Genomic DNA, 22,774 nt, shown 5'->3' with positions numbered 1-22,774 from the left:
CTTATCTGAAAAACAACCTCAGAACAGAAAAGTAACCTTGTTAAGCAATAGCGTAGTTATACAACTTTGATTTGATTGCTTGCACAAGTGCTATGCTACTATCTTACATGTCATCAGAGCACGTCAGCAAAATTATGGTGAGAAACTGTATCTTAAGCCCTCAAGTTAATCTCATGCTTGTTCTTTACAGGATATAAGAAGGGTTCAAGATCTCCTGTCATCATTTAATTCTTTGTCTTGATAGTACTGAGGTCTGATTAAGCCACAGTGTAACTTAGTATTTTTCTCAGTCCCTTCCAGGACCATTCAGTTCTCCTGGCATTGTTAGGCACTACAGCCACACATCCCTGCTGTTCCCAGTACTGCCCTCTGTGTGGGGAGGACCAGGTGCAATTGTTTCTCAGCTGGTTGCTTAATTGTTTGACTCTTGACAAAAGGACTTGTGCAAGGGCAACAATTTAGCCTGTACCTTCAGCTAAATCAGGGGCCAAAAAATATCTCTCTCCTTTCAGTGCTGGTAAATAGTACACGAAGGCAGAGGCTATTACGACATAATACTTGCTAATCTACTTACAGCAGAGTTTCTGAGAACCAATAGTCATATGAGACTATCAATTAAAACGATAAATTTCTAAATTTATGCATAAAATTGACCTAAGTATACTCTGAAAGAGCCAGCAAATAAAATATGCCAGAACTATTTTTGAAGTTACAGTCTTTAAGCCAGTGTCATAGGTTTCTGAGTCTGCCCGACAAACATAAAATGTTTAGGCACAGTAGGACTGTGATTAAGGAAAAGGGTTTTTTTCAGCAACCAATCACCAAATTTACAAGGGAAAGCATTAGATGTGTTTTTCTGTTCTAGCAAATCTATAAAGCACCACCACCATTATAGGCTTAGCAAAGAAGATAATTGTAGCATAGAAACTGATCATTCACTATGATGATATAGGTGTGTTAAAAAGAGCTATGTGAGTGTAACGGATAACTTCTGCACATGACTAAACTTGTCAGTGGGCGTATGAAATGGATTTCTTCAATGAGAAGCATGCCTGTTTTACATACATCTATACAGATCTCTTTTTCCTGTCCCGCCCTCAAAGAAAAGGAGCAAAATCTTTATGTTTCTGGCTATAAAGAAGTTATTTTCCTGAATGACATTTTATAAATAATGGCGTGACTTCACTGGACAAGAGTCATTATTATACGAATGGAAAGCACTTTTTCCTGATAAAGATTTACCTTGTTTTCTAGAAATGCAGCAACAATGTCAATGCTAAAGAGTAAGAAAGCCGAAGCCTATTTCAAACTATAGCTGAATGCAAGTTTGTGAGATGTTTAACGGAACGTGGAAACTACTTAATTTTCTCCCAAGAGTGTAACATAACTATCATCAGGATCTTAATATTGTTACTAAAACAACAGCCACATCTGTCAGTATAAGTCTTCAAAAGTTAAAGCTATGCATACGCATGCATAGACACTCTCGGTCAAAGAACTGCTTTCTGTTTTTTTTGAGAAGACGGGAACGCAATCATTTCCTGTTACTTGATTGTCTCCAACTTCTCCTTACAGAATTTACAATGCAAAGTAATTGTAAATCTTGATGAAAAGTCTGTTTTGGAATTTAATAAAGATACATACTTTAATAGGTTTCTTTACTCAGCCATCATTTTTTATAATTGAAATCAAAAAACCTTTACTCATCCTATGAGTTTGCTCATTTGATGATCTGTGATTAAGATGAGTAAAACCTTCCCAAAGAAGCAATTCAGCACAAGCTGCCCCCACACTTCTGAAGGAATGAAAGGAAAAAACAAAAAAGGATCAGTCAGAAACTGGCAAGGAATCCTGCCCTTGGATAGCCACCAGAGTCTTGCATCCGTAAACCCACATTCTTAAGTGATTTCATCTGTCCACAAGGGTTTATTTATCACGTACTTTTGACAGCTTTCAGTCATATTTATCCATGCTGGTCCTTTTTTCCTCCATTTAATCAAGAACCTTTAGAGGTTCTTGGATCTTTAATCTTGGCTGATTCACCACCTTTTCGCATTTGGCTTGATCAAAATGGATTTTACTGTTCTGCAACCATGCTCTTCAGTTTGTCTTCTTCTGTTACAGTGGAGAACACCACCGTCTATTCTCCATCACCAAGGCTCAAACACTATGGTAAGGTCAGTTTTGACTGTTCTCTCCCCTGCATGAAGACAATTGTCAAATTTGACTGCTTTTTTCCCCATACAAGTCTCTTCCTTCTGTTTTAGCCAAACATTTGGACTTTTCTTCTGTATATTTTTTTCTTTTCTTGGGTCTTTCCTATGCTTCCCCTCCCCCCCATTTTTCCTCTTCAAACCACTTGTTGTCAAAACTGTCAATCACCTTTCCTTTCTTTTCTTACACAGATGCAGTGGAAATCATGATCATGGGTGCATGTGAAGTATTACACACTTCAGCAACAGAACATTGAAGAGAAGCAGTAAAAATCAATCAAGGCAATACTACCTCTTCCTGTGTTTCCCCAGACACTTTGAGAATTATTCAAGTATCATCTATCGAGGGGATGATGAGGGGAGAAAAGTACCGACTTCTTTCTTCCAAAGACAGATGCCTATGTACATAAATGGTTTACATCCTTCTAACTGAGATTGCAATAATAACTGTGTGCATATACACCATGCCGTATACCATATAACTGCAGGATGTGGCCGGCACATTAATGTTTCTACTCCCACTATAATCAACAGCAATTTCATCTTGCAAGTTAATTCTGTATAATCATCTGTAGGCTGTGAATTAGTCTTTCTCACACTCTGCTGAAGCGTTTTCTGACCAGCCAGTCTGTGTACCTCTGTTCACCTGAATATGCTGAGCTAAAGTGTTTGGACACCCCCTCTTTGTTTGAATGTGTGTAGGTTTAAATCTGTCTGAGTTTGCACGCTTCAGCACAGCTGCTTAAGCACATTGCACGTCTTGTTTTAATCCTCAGCCATTTCTCCCCATTTTCCCCCCAGCTGGAGCCAAGGTGAGGTCCTGAATCTCCTGCCCTCTGGTGAGAAATCTTAAGACACCAACATTGAAATACTGACACTTTTTGCGGGTACGGCCCAAGTAATTTCAGTATAATACCAGGCAGTATCATACTGGAAAAAAGGATGAAGAAATAACTTGGAAGAGGAATGAAAAAAAATAAACCTCTAGCAGTGCTCAAGCTCTGACAGACTGGGTACGATTTTGATATAGGACGCTGGCATTGACACATGCTTCACAGGCATTGTGCAGCTAGGACAAAGAAAGGAGCCTAGGCAAAATAAAACTGACTACTTGTTGCATGAAGATTCACCTGAAAATCAGAGTCTCTCACTGTATTGTCCCATGGACACCAGCACAGACCCTGCTCCAGCCCAACAAGCCTTCAGTGCAGGACAACTCACGGGCAGCCACAACTCCGGCCGAGAGAACTGGGCCAGCATCAGCGCACTTGCCTTTGGTAAAAGTTACTGGTGTATTGTTCTGTAATACACGTGACATTTATCTTTCCTTCTCAACCTACCCATCCTGGGCAAATGTGAGCAAGTACACTCTTTGAATCCTGTTTTCTTTTTACACTTCATAGCCTCGTGCTCTCTTCAGCAAGCACCCACATAGCCAGTGTGATGGCCCCCAAGCCTGGCAGAAGCCTCGCAGCCAGCTGGCCAGCCAAGAAGCTACACTGTGTTACTTCCCAGCTCTCCTCCTTGTTCCCCTGTTGTATCCACAGCTCTTACCTCCTCTCTGCACTCCCAAAGCAACGGCCTTTACTGTGTTTGACCACCTGTCTTCTGAGCAATATCTGGGGCCCTCCTCAGCTTGTGCCATGTACGCTCAGGTCAGTACTGCCACATTCGAAGCAGAATGTCCCATCACAGGAATGAACTGAGAATTAAGTGTTCAATGGCTAGATTAGCAAGGACATAGTGCATTTTGATCAGTCAGGTTATTAATGAACTTCATCAGCATAAATTCTTTACCAGTTTAGAGCTTATCAATGTTCTTGTGAATCTATGTAAAGATTCTCAGTTGAATTCAACAAAAAGCAAGCTCAAGTTGGAAACACATAGCATAGAAATTTTAACAGGGCAGGAATGCTTCTATTACACCTAAAATTGCTTGTAAAAGAGCAGTAATGGAATAGCAAAACCAGCACGAGTGTGTTGGGTGTTTCAGCAGCGTCACACGGCACAGCAGCACAGCTTGCTTAGCTCTGCAGTACATGGGCTTGGTCTGAGCGGCTCCAGCCCTCTCCCCTGAGCATCCTCCCGCTGAGAACGAGGCCCTACACGGTACCTATGTGACTTCTTTGCTGCTTGGTCACATGAACCGGGGACTTTTCCGTCGGTGCGGAGCCGCCTGCGAGCGTCGGGACGCCCGGTCCTGGCTGCCCGCCCGGCCCTGGCCGCCTGCCCGGCCCGGCCCTGGCTACCTGCCGGCCCTGGCTGCTCGCCTGCCCTGGCTGCCCGCCCGCCGCAGCGCTCCGGCCCTGGTTCCCGGGGTTGTGGTTGGGAAGCGCAGGGGGGAACGCAGAGGGATTTACCGGCTCAAGGCTCCCTAGACCCGACGAGGCTCCGGGAACGGCATCTCGAAACTGGGGGGGGGGGTTGCTTCCGCGGGGACTTTACAAGGAGCAAATAACCGCTGTTACACTGCCAAGGCCAGGGTGGGAAGCGCTCCGTCAGCACGCGGGGGTTTGCAACGCTCCATAAACCTGGAGGGAGCAACTTTTAATATTACTCCAGAAAAAAAAAAACCAAAAAAACAAAACAAACCCAAAGCACGTGGGGACCGAGACCCCGCTGGCCCCAAACCCGCCGCTGCCCCGGACCCCCGCGCCCGCCCGCCGGGGACGCCCCGCCCCGCCCCTGAGGCGAAGGGGCGGAGCCCCCGCGGGCCAATGAGCGCGGGGCGGGGCTGCCACCGCCCAAGTGAGGGCGGCGGGCGGCAGCAGGAGGAAGCGGCGCGGCGGCGCGGGGTGATGTGGCCGGCGGCGGGCAGCGGCGCGGCCTTCCTCCCCGGCCCGCTCCTCCTCGTCCTCCTCCTACTGCCGCTGCTGGCGGCGGTGCTGGCGCTGGTGGTGCGGCAGCTGCTGAAGCAGCGGCGGCCGCCCGGCTTCCCGCCCGGCCCCGCCGGGCTGCCCCTCATCGGCAACATCCACGCCCTGGGCGCGGAGCAGCCGCACGTCTACATGCGGCGGCAGAGCCAGATCCACGGGCAGGTACCGCCGCTCCGGCGGCGTCTGCCGCCTCCTCGGGGCACCCCCCACCCCGGAGCGGGAGCGGGGCGGGCTGGGGCGGCGCGGCAGAGCCCGCGGGAGAGGCGGCCGGGCGGGCGGCTCCCCGGGCCCGGCGGCAGCGCGGTGCGTCCGGCCGGGGGAAGCCGCCCGGCCCCGGCCCGGAGCGGCGGTCGGTGTCGGCGCCCCGTCGGGGAACGAGCCGCGCCGCGTTGCGGAGGAGGCAGCGTGGGCCAGCCCCGCCCCCGCCGGTTACCGGGAGCCGGCAAGGGTCCCGGGGCAGCGGGGCCCGGCGGGGAGGGCGGCCCGGGCCGGCCCTCGGGAGCGGGGCCGGCCGACGGCGGGGGAGGGGGGTTCGGCCCCGTCCCCGCGGTGCCGTCGTGTGGTCGGTGCGATGCTGAGACCGGTGTCCTGCTGCAGGTGGAAGGAACGCGCTTGTTTCATATCCACGAGTCTCGGACACGGCAGCAGGGCCCTAACGGTAGCAAAGTTACAACAGCCCAATGGCAGGCACTTGGATAATGCAACATTTTTCACTGAAAACACGTTGCTTCAAAGTACCTTCAGTGGAATATTTGGATTACTTACGATTAGTATAACTATGTAAGAATGGACTTTTTTCTTTTTTTCATACTTTCTCCGATATCAGGTGTTTCTTTTCATCAGCCAGTTTCAAGCCACCAACCTATTCTTACCAGTTTCATAAAAGTTAAAGCCAAACCAGATCGAGCAGGGAAGGGCAGGCGGGCATTAGCATCTGTGTGTGCACACACGTGGGCGCGCAGGTACGCTGTGGGGGCAGCTGGCCAGTCAGTGTGCACCCCCTGGCCAGCCAGTCGGCGTGCCCCAACTATTTATAACCCTCTGTGGTGTTTTACTTAGCAGCATTATCACTGGAGGTCTATGGAGGACTGAGCTTTGTATCCAACAAACAAAGCCTTGTCTAGAAAATCACGTCCTTCAAACTGTTAGACGTGTTTAAATAGAACACCCCTAACAAGCAAATAAATCTGTTGCTAGAACTCAAGTTTGTCAAAAGCTTTTGTCCAGGTCATTTATGAAACCTAGAGCAGAAACAGAGTAAGTCACAATCCTATTATGAATGAGAAACGAAGCAAAGTACATGAATTAAAAGCATGCTAAATATCAGAAACGGAGGGATAGGATTATCTTTTGTTTCACTTATTTTGGCAATAGAAAAAAGTAAATGTGTTTCAAGCAAAATATTAGGCCAAATAGAATGGAAATAGGAAGGAAAATGTGACATCGAATAAACTAAGCTTTCTGCTTGCCTGGAATTCTAGTCTCCTGCTGTCAGAAAGGATCCTGCAGAATTTGAGGGAACCTGAAGACGGCATATCAGGATTTAGGGGGCTCTGGAAAAATACAATGAAAGGTTGTTTGGGTTTTTTTTTTTAAATTATGTATGACATAGGAAGCAAGATAAATAAGCTATGATCAAAGTATACAAAACTCACAAATGGTTCGCAGAAATGTATTGGGAGTGTCTTTTTGTCACATGAAAAAGAAGACCCATTTTAACAGTGAAAATATCAAGTTTGCTAAAACAAACTAGTCGTAGAATCACAGAATCATTTAGATTGGAAAAGACCCTGAAGATCCTTGAGTCCAACCATTAACCTAGCACTGCCAAGTCCATGGCTAAACCATGTCCCTAAGCACCACATCTACAAGGCTCTTAAATACCTCCAGGGATGGTGACTCAACCACTTCCCTGGGCAGCCTGTTCCAGTGCTTGACAACCCAGTTGTCACAGAATGTATAATTAGGCTAACATTTCATGTTGTGGAGGTCAACAGCTCTGAGATAAAGGAAAAACTAGAGATTTGTATAGGTAAAAATACAGATTTGTAATGCTAAGAAAAGTATAGAAAGGGATCTAGGATTACAATCTTGAGTTTAGCCTAGGTTTTAATTTTTAAAACTTAGGTTAAGATTCTCATTTTGTTTATCCTGTATGTGCCTTCTGCAGGATGTATTGCATCTTTCTCCAAAGTATCTAGTGCTAAGCACTTCAGGAAACAGGAGATGGGACTAGCTGGGCTATGCTGTCATTTGGTGGTGGTCATCATGGCTCTCACTTCTATCACCTGATGGTTCTTTGGGAGCCTGTGCAAAGTAAGCTGGTGTCCAGTTTCAGAGGTAGAAAGGACTGGGTGCAGCTTGGTGGTTCTCTCAACTGACACTACTTCTGTGACTGCCATTACTAAGTGACATGTTAGAAGTCTCTTTGATATGAGCTTCTAGCTTCAGTCACAGTGCCCCTAGGCAAATTAAGCTGTTGGGATTTACCGTGACTCAGGCAGGGAGGAGGAACAGGTACAGTAGTAAAGCTTTCCTCCCTATTTGTCTCAGCAAAAAAAGTAGACAATAGATGTACTTTAGTTCTTATATAAAAACTATACCTTATATCTAATAATGTTATGTTATATACTTATAAGTATATATTTATACTTAGTATATACTTATACTAATATCTATTTATATCTGCTCATGTTAGGGGACAGTACATTTTTTCTGAAAAATATGCTTTGTTGTAACAAATTCACATTTTTTTAATGACTATATGAAGGCATCCCCAGTCCTTACTTTGGAGAGCTGGTCACTTTAGGTGCACAGCAAAGTACAGAATGTAGTGTGGGCTAATTTACTTTCTTTTGACAGAATAAATTAGCTCACAACAGACTGCTGTGTAATGCCACAGTTGTATTGCCTTTGAGTATCTGTATGTCCTACTGAAGTTTATTCCAGTCTGTATTTTGCATGGATGTTTAGTGCGGTTTCACTTTTTCTTTACTTGTTTTTACTTGTTTTCGTTATTTGTTCTTAAGATTTGGTTGTAATAGCATTTTACAATATTTTTTTTTTTTTCCCCAAAAAGATCTTCAGTCTTGATCTTGGAGGTATATCTGCTATTGTACTGAATGGCTATGATGCAGTAAAAGAATGTCTTGTTCATCAAAGCGAAATTTTTGCAGATAGACCATCTCTTCCCCTGTTTAAGAAGCTGACAAACATGGGAGGTAAGTGCTAACGTCTTTTATATAAAAATGTAATTTTTGTCCAATAGATGGGTTTGTGACCACATGAAACACTTGCTTTAGCTGTTTTCTCTACTTCTTTATCTTTCATAAAATACTTGATGCTTCTTTAAAGATACTATTTGGAAAAGATTGTCACTCTTGGACTGTGTTCCATAGCAAGTTGTGTGTAATTTTTTGTCTCGTTTTTTGTCTTGTTAAATAATTTTATTACCTTATGGAGGAGAAATAAAGTGTTGCATAAAATACTGTGTCAAAATATTTTTTCAGGCTTACTGAACAGTAAATATGGCAGAGGATGGACAGAACATCGCAAATTAGCTGTAAATACCTTTCGAATTTTTGGATATGGTCAAAGGTCCTTTGAACACAAAATTTCAGAAGAATCTATTTTTTTTCTTGATGCCATTGATACATACAAAGGCAGACCATTTGATCTTAAGCACTTGATAACAAATGCTGTTTCAAACATTACTAATTTGATTATTTTTGGAGAACGTTTTACATACGAAGATACTGAATTTCAGCACATGATTGAGATTTTTAGTGAAAATATTGAATTAGCTGCTAGTGCTTCTGTATTTTTATATAATGCTTTTCCTTGGATTGGTATCTTGCCATTTGGGAAACACCAGCAGCTGTTTAAAAATGCAGCTGAAGTCTATGACTTTCTTCATGAGCTTATTGAACGTGTCTCTGAAAATAGGAAGCCTCAGTCACCTCGACATTTTGTAGATGCATATTTAGATGAGATGGATTGCAATGAAAATGATCCAGAATCTACATATTCAAGAGAAAATTTAATTTTCTCTGTTGGAGAACTCATCATAGCTGGGACAGAAACCACAACAAATGTTTTAAGATGGGCAGTGTTATTTATGGCTCTTTATCCAAACATCCAAGGTAAGAACTTTGACATTTTGAGGAACTGATAAACTTTCCTATTGCAAATTTAAAATGCTTTTTCAAAGTGGTGCAGCGATCCACAGGCATAATCAAAAGGAAGGTTTGCTTATGTTATTCTATTGTATCATCTACCAAATATACTGTGGACAGATGTAAAAAGCTTATTTTATATGCAGATATCAAAATCAAGTATGATGATAAAGTTTTAGCATATTGTTTTGTGAATACTTTTTTATGAAGCTTTAATATTTTTAATAAAGTACTTCTAATATATTTAGGCTTAGTGTTGAGATGCATAGTATTGGTTGGCAGATGTACTAATCTATGTAGTTAATAATAAGCAAATGCAATTAGGTATGAAATTAATAAACTAAAAATGTAAAAACATCATCAGAAATGTAAATCAGGTTGTGGTTATCCATTTCGGTACAATTCGCCATAGATTTATGTATTATAGACATGTATATTTATACTTTTGGAAGAACAAAAATAGCATTTAAAAATAAAACTAAAAATATGTGTTACAGTCATTCTGAAGTAAGATAGCAATAGATGTTTGAATGTCAGCCGAGACATTTTGTGTAGAAGTTTGAACTTTAAAAGTGAACAGTCACATTCCTTGTTTCACTGCCTCCACGTCGCTTTTCCTATCAAAACGTTAGCAGTGCTTAGTTCAACTTGGGACTTTCGGTGTTTGGAGAAAGAGCAGCCTAGGTAAATTCCTTCTCTGTTAAGATCCAACCAAGATACTGTTTTTCAATAAAGATCAAGAAAACATTATAGTATTGTGTCTCCGATGCATTGGCTGATTTTGTAGAGATGCACTCACCTAAAATAATCTTCTGATCTCAGATCTTGCAATATAATGAGTTTCTGAATTTGGATTCAAAATCCGTTCATCTGGATAAAAATAAAATTTACTGTTACCTTTCATTTATTTAGACTTTCTCTGTCCAAATATTTCACTATACATGATACACCACTACATTGCAAATGTACTTTCACTAAGCTGCTCTTCACCTCTTTACTTTCATGTGATATGTTGTCACTTCAGGTTGAAAAACCTGGTGATTCTGGTAGAATTTTTCTGCCATTGTCCAGATTTTCATTATTGATTCAACATGAATTGTTAAAGTCCAACTCTTAGTTAGGAGCCGTTTGGCAGTTTCAACAAAGAATGTGTATCAGGAAAAAAAGAGGCAGTTTGAATGCCTTTGAGATTATTTAAATAACCTGTGAACTTAATTTTTAAAATAACTTAAAAACCACAATGATTGAATTTGTTCCTTTTCAGTCCCTCTCACTGTGTTGTATCAGATATTTTCAGGTTAAGAGTGAATGATTTTACACTGTGACAATTCTAAAGAATCATAGCAGAGTCAGACAAGGGAAAGTTCAAGTGGCTAATTTCAGTGTTCACTCAAGTATTTAATGTACTTTATCTTTGCAGTCTTTTGCTTGTTTCTTTAGTTTTGAAGAGCTCCAGAAATAAAAATATACACAAGCAGAGAAGAGTATGTTAAAACGTGATTTTACCAAGAATAATTACTTTCAAAATGAAGATTACTGCTATATATGCTAGTAATAATTCCTACTAGCAGGATAAGGAATATAGAGTCTAAATTTAAAAGCTTATAAGCTACTATATTTTATATAGGATATTTCATGTTTCAGTATCCTTTTAGAAGTATATACTTTATAAATTAAATTAAAAAATAAAGGATATTGCACAATAAACATCAGCTTTTATTCCTGTTCCTAACAGGGCAAGTTCAAAAAGAAATTGATTTAGTCATCGGCCCAAACAAAATGCCTGCCTTAGAAGAGAAATGCAAAATGCCATACACCGAGGCTGTTCTACATGAAGTTCTAAGATTCTGTAATATAGCTCCACTAGGTATTTTTCATGCAACATCCAAAGACACTGTTGTGCGTGGTTACTCTATTCCTGAAGGCACTACAGTCATTACAAACCTCTACTCCGTTCATTTCGATGAAAAATACTGGAGCAATCCAGAAGTGTTTTTTCCTGAAAGATTTTTGGACAGCAATGGGCAGTTTGTCAAGAAAGATGCATTTGTTCCTTTTTCACTAGGTAAGACTGATTCCTTCCACTGTTTCTTTTCATCAATCTAGAGATGTATAACTTAAAAGTGATGGCAAAAAATCAGGAAGGGACAGAATGATATAACATATCCACAGTTCTGATGAAATAGCTATTTTAAAGTTATTTGATACAATGCACTCTGGACATAACACATTTTAGCATAATATCTTTTATACAGATGAGTTCATTATTACACATAAACTAACAAAAAAAGCACAATATCTTCTTATCTGAGAAGTCTATACATTTTATATCATTGCAGTACATTAGTGTTATTCCTTTCACAAGTAGTAGTGATTTGCTGCTAAAGTCATTACATACAGGTGATTTACACAACCAGCTTTCAAATTTCAGTACTTAGATCAGCACCAAAAATCACAGATTTTATTCAGAATTAGCTTGGGTGTCAACATGTAGTACTGCAGTCTGTTTTAGGGAAATACTCTGGCACTCCTGAATCATTATGGATTTGTCTTTTGATGCCTATAAGAATGGATAATTTACCTTACATATGATTATCAACCTAAAAAAATTAGGTGTTGTATATAAGCAAACTGCCAGGGCTACCTCTGCAGTCCCCAGAAAGAAAGCCTTGTGTAGAGGGTGACTTAGTTTACTTATGTGGGATACTCTTTCTCCAAAAAATAGGAGACAAGACAATTCCCTTGAAATAGATGCACAACATCTAAATGGCCAAAGTTAGATTTGATGAAGTCCACCTTTATTGTGTATTCTATTATGTTTCTTTTTGCCTGTTTGACCTTACAGTTCCAGATGTTGTCCACTCATCTGTGTCTTCCACAACCACACTTACTCCCTGTAACTAGTCATACATGGAATGGAAACTAATATTTAAAGGCATTATCCAGACCTGTTTCAACTTTCTACTTACCAAGTTATAATAATTGGCAGGTAATAATGACTGGCAGTAGAGGTAATTAAGAAAACAGTAGGGGACAAAGGCTGAAATTGACAGTATCATTTTTAAAAAACATCTTCTGTCTAGATTGGCGCTTCAAGACAAGGTAAAGTAGCTAACACCTTATCTAAATAAATTTGACAATTAGTTACAATGTCATTTGTGTAGTGAGAGAAACAAATTCTCTAAAATCTGTTTCTTCCTGTAAATTATCACCTATCTTCTCTTAAAGAATACTACCACCAAGTTCATACAGCTCCTCTTAGAACACAGACATGACCATTCTTATTCATAATAAGAATGAAAATGTAACTGAACACATTTTAAGTCTTTTCAAAACCTTCTTTTCAATCCAGGAAGAAGACATTGTCTTGGAGAACAACTAGCTCGAATGGAAATGTTTTTGTTTTTCACTTCATTACTACAACGATTTCACCTGTGTTTTCCTCATGGGGTGGTTCCAGATCTCAAACCAAGATTAGGCATGACATTACAGCCACAGCCATACCTCATCTGTGCAGAAAGGCGGTGAACAGAAGGGTCTAGGTTGGCAGGTGGAGCAAAATGCTCCAGGGTGCAGCTGAGGATCCACTTTGCCTTCTATTTCTAAATGTCAGACAAACAAAAATTTAAAGGACTTGCAGATAAATTCTGACTATTTGTGCACAAGTTAATAGTTTCTTTTTACTTCGTTTTCACAAAAAAACCTTCAACCAAAACCATGAAACACATCCTGTGTTTAAAGTTGATGTTTTCACTCCAGAAATCTGTTTTGAATCTAACTTCTGATTCAGCTTTTAAATACTTAATTACTTAGCAATCCTTTTTATTTTGAGAGGATATTTTTATAAGCATGGAGAATATGGCTCAGAATGTTTATACTCGGATTCATCTGTGGGAATCTCATTTACATTATTCCAGCTAAGCTGTTCTTTATAATTCTCCATTAATTTTACATAGCTAAAAAGGTTTTAAAGGTATCTACTTACATTTCTGTAACTCAGAATAAACTGTCTTTTCCAGCCTTGACAAACAGTCTATTAAAGCATTTTAATCCTTCCTTCTCCTTGCCCTGTCTTCCCAGTTGGTCATAATTTTCTAGTGAATCAGATAACTGTGTGAATTCACTTTTAAGATCTTTTACAGTTTGCTTCTCATTTAGTATCATATACAAAGTCTTCAGTTACTGCTACACTCCTGACAATTACAGCAATCTTTTTTGCCAGCTTACTGCATTTCCAGACACATGTCCTCCACTGCCTCCCAACAAAAAGCATTATGTAATGATTAATCTCTGCCTAAGTAGTCTGGAAAAGACAGTGTTTGTGTTACCAGAGTCACATGCAACTATACTATGAGTCAAGAAAATAAGCTGCTCACGAGTCTGACCAGAGAAGAGTCCTTTTTGGGAGGGGGAGTGAAATATGATTGGGAGAAACATTTTAAATGGATTTTAAGCATAAGTTTTGGGCATAACAGCTACTCTTGACTTCTGCCAGCTTCATTCTTTATTCTTGACAGCTATTGTTTTATGGTTAGTGGTAGAGAAAAGATTTATGCATGCAGGCCCTACAGGAGAACCTGATACTCTAAATATGGTATGTCCACACCCCACTACGTGGGTAGAAGTAGGGCCTCAGAATAGGGTTCAGAACAAAACACACATTGAGTAAACAGCTATTTAAGGACAGGGCTGAATATTAGACCTTGCTCTTTATACAGCTTATGCTTCAACTTGGAGCTGCAGGAAAGTTCAAAGGCAGGAATTGGTGTTTTTCTGCTGACTGGATGTTTTCAGCTTACACTGAGCAGAAGTACTTCCTTTCTTTTGAAATAGAAACAAAGAAGGATCAAACAGAGCTAATACCAGTCCACTTATGTAATAGCCTATTGACTTAAGATGCAGCAGGTCCAGATTAAATTACTTACTGCCTGAGGGTAGTCAGACCCACGTGTCCCACAGAGAGCATCTCAAACACATGTTCCTGGTGCTCTGAAGAGGGTGGGCAGGGCACTCTTCTTGCTGAATAACTGCCTTTCTGTAAAGAAGATTTAAGATTCAAGGAGAGGAAGGAGGTATACCTGATTGCTGTGCATTGGGCACACCACAAAAGCTGTGAATAAACCACTCCTAAGATACTGGCAAACAGTGGGGCTTAGGAGTCAAGATTGAGGCTTTTCTAGATACCTGCATAAGTAGATGGTGGGTGCTTGTGAAATGCTAAAGTAAAAATTGTGGAATCTACTGAATTTAGGCACCTTCAAGGATGAAACAATACTGAACAGAGGAGTTCAGTGCTACAGTTCTGGATCCTAAATCCCACCCTGTGCTCTGAGATCAGACAGAGTTTTGTTAGTATCCAGACTTGCCTTCTGGGTTGCAAGAACTCTAGGACATCCGTTGGTTAAAACATGATTCACATAATCCTAATTGAAGTGGGGGGCAGATTAAAAGAAGTCAAGAACCGGTTCTTGGGGGGGCTATGCTCAAAATGCAGCTGGCCAGTAATAATTCCCTTTGGCTGAGGTATTTTGAGATTTAATTCCCCCTAGTCTTTAATCCATTCAATGAGAACCATATTGACTATATGTCATTCTGGTTTCTAAATCAAGATGCCTTATAAAAGCCTCAGAATATCAATCCAAACTTTTACCATTATCTGCCAATTTATGGTCTCATTTAAGCAAATACATTTGACAAACTGTCTTTTCTATAAATCTATATCAGTTTTAGTGATATTTACATGTTTCATTCTGTATCAACTTTTTCATTGCTTTCCCTCTGACTTAGAATTATCCTAATGATCCAATTTAATAATTTGAAATACCGATATAATAATAGATTTTTCCAGTCCTCTGAAATTTCTCCATTGTATCAAGATTGATTAGTAATGAACATCAGTAGCCAGCCAGATGTTCAGAATTTCCTGGTGAGAGTTTTCTACAGCTGAAATATTTAGCATAGCTGGCTGCTATTTCACATTGTTGTGGGATTAAATGTTGACATATTAACGCCCCAAATAATTCTTCTGGTTGTAGAATTTAAGGATGAAAAAAGACATTAAGTAGTGTGTTGAGGTAAGATTGTTCCCATTTGCAGAAGTTTTTCCTATCTGGCTTTAAATGTTTTGGACTAAGAGAACGTGTCCAGATACTAATGGAAAGATTTCTTGAAATTTAAATTGTAACCTCTCCATTTCTGTATATTAATGCCATTTGTTGCACTCTTGGTTTCACCATTTTCCTAGATTTTATTCCCTCCAGCAGTTACAGTCTTCTCATTTTTGTCTTTTGCAGAGTTAGCTCTTTGAATTTATGATGACAGTTTAGAACTGGAAGCACCATTTCCACATACAGGTGTATCATAACCACAAGAAGAAACTTTCATGTACTTTCTCTGTAACTCCACTGCTATTCCCAGAGGAACTTCACAGACATCTTGCTGTAAACATAGCTAAAAATGAGTATTCAGTCTGCCTTTGCTGCTCTCAATCCCTGTACATCTTTGAATCATTCTTTTTTCTAGTCTGTCCAGGAAAAAAATCCACTTCAGCTTTTTTTCTCTTCCTGTGAGATTACTGCCATGTTCTTTGCACTGTTTCTCAGTCTTGTTCAGTATTTGTAAATGCAGACTAGATTCAGCAGTCTTCCTTAAGGAATAGGAATTTTAGGATTAAGGCTTGATTTTATATTATTAATTATTTTCATTTCTCCTTGAGCGATAACTAGTTGTCTTTTCTGAGTATAATCACAGAAATTCTGCTGATTGGAGGAGAATATAGTCAACTCCCCATTGTATTAATTTACTATATCCCAGTCAAAGGTATCCACAGCCAACTCCAGTGTAATACCAGCAGGAAGATTATGAGCTGCTGTATGTTTCTCCCACATCTATTTTCTCCATCTTGGCTCTGGTTTTGTATACTTGCATTAAACCAGAGACTCTAGAAGTGTTTCTGTGCATTTGTTCTTTTGTGCCATTTCTGTCCCATGAGGATGGGTGCTTTCTGCCATATTTCTCAGACACAGTCTATTCTTACATCTACTCCTAGACTTAAGTCCAGGCCCAGTGCAACACATCTTGCTATCCAGCAGGAGATTCTCTTCTGAACACTGATGCAAGAGTGGCAGAACCAGCAGTTCCTTCTGCTACGGGGATATGTGTAATATTGTGTGTAAAGGGAGATGTGGTGCCCAGGAACTCTAGAAATCTGTAAAGAGAGCAAAGTGAATATGCTCTCCGTAGACCCAGAATAATTTACGTTATGTGAGACCACGATCTGGCACTAGCTGAGGGACCTTGCCCTCGAGATCCATGGCAATGCCATCTTTAGCCTGCAGGTGGCTGGATAGCAGCTGATAAATTTTCAGGTGCTTTGTTGAGGATAGGTGTCAGCACAGGGACAGAAATATCTCCCTCTGTAGTTTCTGTGTATGTCGAGAGAACAGACATGTCATTCAAAATACTGTGTTACTGGCCAGTCCAAACCTCCAAAGTTACTCAGCATGCCAAGGACAAACTAGCAACTTTGCATTAAGATGCTTAAGGTGAGCTCATTTCTTTGCAGATCGTGTTCAACAACAATTGTTGAAGCTAATGGTCTAGGCAGGATATCAAATCAGCTCATAGTAGTGTCCAAGGTGAGGTATTGGGGTTAGCTTTAGTGATGTACAGGCTCTTGCAGAACTGCACATATTAGACTGCAAGGGAAAAGGAGCTTAACTGGTACCTGCTGTATAATGGCCATCACACTAATGCAGTTTCTCTGCTTATTAACCCAGCCTAACCTTAACAACCATTCTGCATGCTTGTGGACTCATTCCCCTGTCTTCTTCCTACTGACATGAATCTAAAACTGCTGAACATACGTGCACATCTCCTTTACACCAAGTTTTCTTGCAAAGGAAACTTCGATGTACTCCAAGTGGGAGAATAATTCCGCATCCACAACGTATGCAGCATTGATAACCAGTGTTACAGTACTGTACTGCACAGGATGATCTGACGTGCACCGACTTTACGCTGCAGGAATTTAGCATAGTCTCTATTCAGTGGTATTCAGCATCTCTCTCCAAATGTTCCTTGCCCATAACTAGACTCAACCAGAGCTTCAGGTGAATTCGTTTCTGGTGATTCCTCCTTAAGCATCATCATCGTGCAGGTAAGTTTCCAATACAAGATCACTCTATTTTCTAGTAATGTTGCAGAAGTTATAAAATTGTAATTCTGAAAAGAATTCAATAGATTTACATTCATTTCATATATTCACACTACAATTTATTCATTTCACAGAGTATGTTTTTGACCTCCTGTGGGCCAGATCCAACATCAATAGAAGGAAGGACTTACTTTCTGGACTCTGGCCTTTTTGGATGTGTCTAAATATAAATTCAGATGACTATGAGCCAATGACATAGAAAACAGGCATAGGATGAGGGAAATCTATATTGAAAAGCTGCAATTCTGAAAGAGCTTGGGATTCATGGTGGGTTGTTAGTTAAACATGAACTTTAACTATGCAGCCAAAAGATCCTGTGTTGACAGAATACTGAGTGAGGATAGAATCATAGAATCGTTCAGGTTGAAAAAGACCTTTAAGGTCATCAAGTTCAGCTGCTAACAGATACAGAAGCTATGTAGGCACTCGGTGCTGGCACAAGCATTCCTTGAATACTGCATCCTGTTCTGTTGCCTATAACTGAAGGAGCATTTAAAAAAATTGGTAGTGTTCCTATAAAGCTGTAAAAATTACTGAGAATATGTTTATGCTATATATGCTGGGTTGCTGCAACGTAATTCTACTGATTTACAAGCTAACCAAATAGTATGTGATCATATCAGGGCAGCACCATGTCCAAGCTAATATATTACCATTTCAGAATGATTTATTATTTCAGACTTGGTGACACACTCAGACCACTGGAAAGTTTTTGGATAAGTTGGAGAGTCAAGCATGTCTCCAGACTATACACCACAAAACTGTACTGTAGAACACAATGGCTAGTGAAACATTCAAGACAATTCATTTGCTTGGTTTACCAAACACATGATTAAATGACTTGATGACAGTCTACAGCTATCTAAACAGAGAACAAAAAGCTGATAAAAGATCTCTTCTGTAAGTAGACAAGAATATAAATAGAAGTCAAGGTGAAATATCTTTAAACTAGGAACCAGGTGAATACTTTGAACAGCTTTAGATGAAGAATCAGCAGGGAGGATAGTTATTCCTGGATTGTTACAGAAATTCTAAAATCAGTTAGCAGACCCTTCTTCTGTGCTCTCGTTCTAATTTGCACTGTCTTCAGCATGAGAAGTAAACTACATAAGTTTACAGTAGTCCCTCCTGTCCTAATCATCAGCTTACAAAATTTACTGTTCTCTCTGAACTCCAGACCTTTGCTAGCTATTAAAGTGTGAAAGCAGCCTGAGCTCACATAGCGAGCAGGTCTTTTCTTGATTTAGTATGTTGTTCTGCTACGCAATCAGATTCTGAATCTAATTCTGATTCAGCCTGTTGGTATAGTGAAAATAAACTATTAATCTGCATTTTTTTTTAGCCTGAATTGAGCTTAATTGTTTGTACAAACACTAGCAGGTAGATGAGGCAGATTCTGTTGTTAAGATAGCACATTCACCTGGAAAGTAGCAAGTTCAAAGATAGTCAAATCACTTTAAAAAATGGGTAAAAATAAGATTATGTAAATTTTGCAACAATGCACTGAATGAGAAAATGTAAGGATTAAAGATAAACGGGGAAAAAAAAATCTTCATGGTGAAGATGCCAGGTCAGAACTTATCTTTGGGTGAGATAGATGGAATGATGAAAACACAAGCTAACACAGCCAAGTACAGTGGACTATTCAATAAGAATTTGAAAGGTAAACTCCCAGTATAAATTGGTCTGTTGAAGGTACAGACATGCATTTTCATAGCAGCTAGATGTCTGAGGTGTTTTTTTGGCATTGGGCCTCATCATTCAAACCCTTTGTCTAATCAAGATCAAATTAAACTTCTATTCTGGAAATATTATGCCTTATTTTGTCCTTTCATACAATACAACTTGAGGATCAGCAGATTCTTCCATTTCTAGATTATCCCTTTAGATATTTTTGAAGGCTGTCAACTATCTCAATGTTGATGTGATTAGAATTAGGCAGAACCCATACTCAGAGTGGTCATTTCTTAGGAAGACTGCCAGACTTCAGGAGACATTACGTTTGTTACATTCTTCTGAATAAGTAACATTCCAAATAGATTAAATCCATTAAAATAATGGAGCATATCAGGAATGTGCAATCTAATCCAATAGTTTACTATTACCGCAGCAGCTGGCTGCTTGCCTAAAATTTTACATGTGATATATACCAGCCTATAGTAATATACCACAAACCAGAATAAGCCTACTATTTATTCCCTTGCTGTTTTCAAGTGCTGACTTCCTTTTCTATGCTTGTACTAAAAATATTAAAATAAATATTTTTAATTTGTATAAACTATGACTTATCAGAAGCATGAAAAATAAATTACATATAAAAAAAGATGAGTTTTTTACATTACAGTTAATTTGTTAGGATGCTTAACCACATTAGTCCCACCATTAGCATCTAGGGAACAGTGTCCATGTTGTATACCCCGTGGACACTCTTATACCCTCACTAAAATGAGGGAAAAAAGGTTGGCTCAATTATTGTTCAGGTCCTTCACTAATATAAATAATCCAGACAGGGTTTCGTACCAATAAGGAATGAAAATTAGGTAATAGAATCACTATAGATAAAACATCTTGAAGAATTCTGGGTATTCTCAGGTAATTAAGTTTCCTTTCTCCAGACACATCCCTGTTTAAGTAGTCCAAATGCCCCAAATTCTCTTCAACTTGCACAATAAGCTTAGTTAAAATAACAATGCTGGTGAACATGCATCACAGCAGAATTTGATAAGCCTAATTTCTCCCAGAAAAACATAGGTACTTATGACCCTTCTTGTGCCTATATAAATTAGGAAGTTAATTTAATTGCTCTTTTTTGGAAGCATAAAAGTTGCTTTTTAAAGCTCCTTCAAGGCATCTTCAGATCTTGTTCCATTGCATTTATATTGTATAAGGACATACCGTTTCTCTCTCAAAGAATGTACAGTCTAAACTGTCACAATATAGAGGAAAATGTAACATACCTTAATATCGCATTTACTTCACCACAAATTGTAGATACAGTCTACAGGATATTCAAGTTCTTCATGTCATAATGAATGTCATGATTGTATATTTGAAAAGAGACTGAAAGAATAATTTACTGTTGATTGCAATTAAAACTCAGTTTTAAGGGCTAAAATTGATCTAAAAATCCCCACTTGCTTAAACAAATCCCCTTTGCAAGTATATGAATTACATCACCTTCAGAAGCATCCAGCAACTCCCAAATGTCTTAAGTAAGCACTTTCTTAAGATCTAGCGAGGACCATATAGCTTGACAAATATTTAAAATATAATAAGCTTTAGCAAACTAACTTTAGACAATCATTTTCTAAAAAACATTTGGCTACTCACTCCATTTCCATTTATTCAGAAGCTGACAACTAGACAGAACCTTAACTCTGGATGAGCTTCAAACCCTGCCTGGTTTTTCAAAAGGATTCTAGCACTCTCCCTCAACAAATAAAAAGACTATTTCTGTTGGGAGATGCGTTACCAGTTAACTACTCAGTAAGTGAAAAGCTTTTAATATTCACTGAAATAGAGATTCAGTTGACATACCCAATTCCTGTCGTTTGAATGTTATTATTTGAACATTTTCTATCATTGTGCACTCTTTCTTATTGGTATTTAAAGTGATCTATATCAGCTCTCATCTCTAGTCCTAGTATTTAAAAAATAGGTTCAGAAAGGATCTCAGTAAGTTATTCAGTTCACTCATCTGGCCCAGTAATACGTGAAAGCTGGTTTTCTGACTTTTTTTTTTTATTTTCAAAGACCTCCCTTCATACTCTAAGGCAGTCTATTTCAGTGAGTCACAGCCCTCTCAATCCTTAGACAATTAGCCATGTTGAGCCTGACTCTTCCTTGCAATGTAAAGCTATTACTTCTCGTCCTAAACACTATGAACACTGAAAGCATTATTCTGATTACCTTGCTCTTTGACGCATCCTTATTAAATATTTAAAACCTTAGAATATCTCACTTAAGTCTCGTTTTCTTTAGACTCAGAAAAATCTCTAATTAGTTTTATCTTTCTCATTCTCTTTAGGCCACGTATTCCATATTTCCGGTCAGTCTCACTGGTCTGTACTGGAATTCTGCAATCTGTCTAATGTACAGATATTTTTCCTGGAGTGTGACATCTGAAATTAGAAACAGTATTTTGGTAATGCCTTATTTATGATGAATAGAACAAAATGATTACAAACCTATTCTCAAAGATAAATAGGAGTGCTTCTTTATTCACTTCTTTGACTGAGAGAAAGCTTATTTAATATTTGAGTCAGATAAATTGGCAATATCACAGAGATTAATAAATTCCAGTAGGATTAATATCACGATAAAAGAAAGAGGGGTATACTAACTCCGTTTGAACGACCACATGTAGGAGCAAGTTTTCACATCTAACTGGCACAGGTGACAAAGTCTGCAGTCTGCTCCCCATATGCAATAAGTAATGTCAAGCGTACCCTTTGGATTTTTGGTATAATACTTACATTTTAAGCTAAGCATTAGTCTTTGTTTTATATGCAAGTAAAATGAAAAGACTTTGATCTCATTCAAGGTGCAAAGGATTCTGCTGATCTGGAGAGATGAGTCAGAAGTGACTCATCACCTGTTTTTTGGCAAGATATTTAGAACGTGGACAAATCACAAGGTGAATGGTAGGAATCATTTGAAACACTATGCTCTCTCACTGTTATTTAAAGGCTCTATTGGTTTAATGTTACACATTTGTATTTTCCTGAAACCTCACAAACAAACCAGAAGGCAGAAGGTTTCTCCTCTGTATAAAATTTTTACTCTCTTTGCTTAGATTTCACAGATGGTAACATTCTGCCAGGTAATACAGCCTGCGTAAGTAGAACCTGTCAGAGACACCAGTTGCTATCACCTGTGATGTCTTGAAGTACAGAAATCAGATGACTCACAGTGCACAGATTCCAAAAGAAACCTTCCGGTCAAACATTTCTGACTGCGTTATGCCCTTTTTAAAGAGTGGCTGTAGTGTCACATAGAACCAAATAAGTGCCAATCACTTAAATACATTAAGCATCCGTTATACTGTATCCCGACTGTATCACAACAATAGCATTTAAAGGCAGCCAATTTCTGGACAGATGTTTCAATCTCAGTACCAAAGAAAAACAGTTTCTTCACTGGAACCACTTTTTATAGCTTAATGCTGTTATTAACAAAACAAGCAATTGCTAGTTACTCTACTTTTTTTTTTTTTTTTTTACGAGTATTGCAGATAACAGAAATGAGACTAACCAGAAGTATTATTTCAAGTGTAAGCCAGAAGTGTCTTAGAGA

General features: G+C 39.4%; 1 protein-coding gene and 1 long non-coding RNA gene across 12 annotated transcripts; one reads left to right on the top strand and one right to left on the bottom strand.

Moving 5' to 3' along the window:
- Positions 1-4,212: 4,212 nt before the first annotated feature.
- On the top strand, positions 4,213-21,330 carry CYP2R1 (cytochrome P450 family 2 subfamily R member 1). Of its 11 annotated transcripts, none has more exons than XR_012631010.1 (6): positions 4,213-5,251; positions 8,169-8,310; positions 8,599-9,231; positions 11,000-11,329; positions 17,166-17,422; positions 20,829-21,330. XR_012631010.1 is itself a non-coding variant. In XM_074885079.1 (6 exons), exons 3-6 carry the CDS (start codon positions 8,304-8,306, stop codon positions 12,790-12,792), a joined length of 1,146 nt encoding a protein of 381 aa, XP_074741180.1. In that variant the 5' UTR covers positions 5,109-5,247; positions 5,687-5,869; positions 8,169-8,303; the 3' UTR covers positions 12,793-13,320. The 11 variants fall into 11 exon arrangements, 9 of the variants coding, with proteins under 9 accessions (XP_074741178.1, XP_074741182.1, XP_074741176.1 ...); XR_012631009.1 differs by lacking the exons at positions 17,166-17,422; positions 20,829-21,330 and adding exons at positions 12,110-12,253; positions 12,617-12,749; XM_074885079.1 differs by lacking the exons at positions 17,166-17,422; positions 20,829-21,330 and adding exons at positions 5,687-5,869; positions 12,617-13,320 and having other exon boundaries at positions 5,109-5,247.
- LOC141950359 (uncharacterized) lies at positions 9,592-11,349 on the bottom strand. Its single transcript, XR_012631012.1, has 2 exons — positions 11,209-11,349; positions 9,592-10,134 (listed from the first exon to the last, which is right to left on the bottom strand). It is a non-coding gene; the product is annotated as an uncharacterized LOC141950359 (long non-coding RNA).
- Positions 21,331-22,774: the final 1,444 nt, after the last annotated feature.

This window comes from Strix uralensis, chromosome 15, assembly GCF_047716275.1.
Source record: "Strix uralensis isolate ZFMK-TIS-50842 chromosome 15, bStrUra1, whole genome shotgun sequence".
Taxonomy (NCBI): Eukaryota; Metazoa; Chordata; class Aves; order Strigiformes; family Strigidae; genus Strix; species Strix uralensis.
This window is presented reverse-complemented; position numbering and strand designations above follow the sequence as displayed.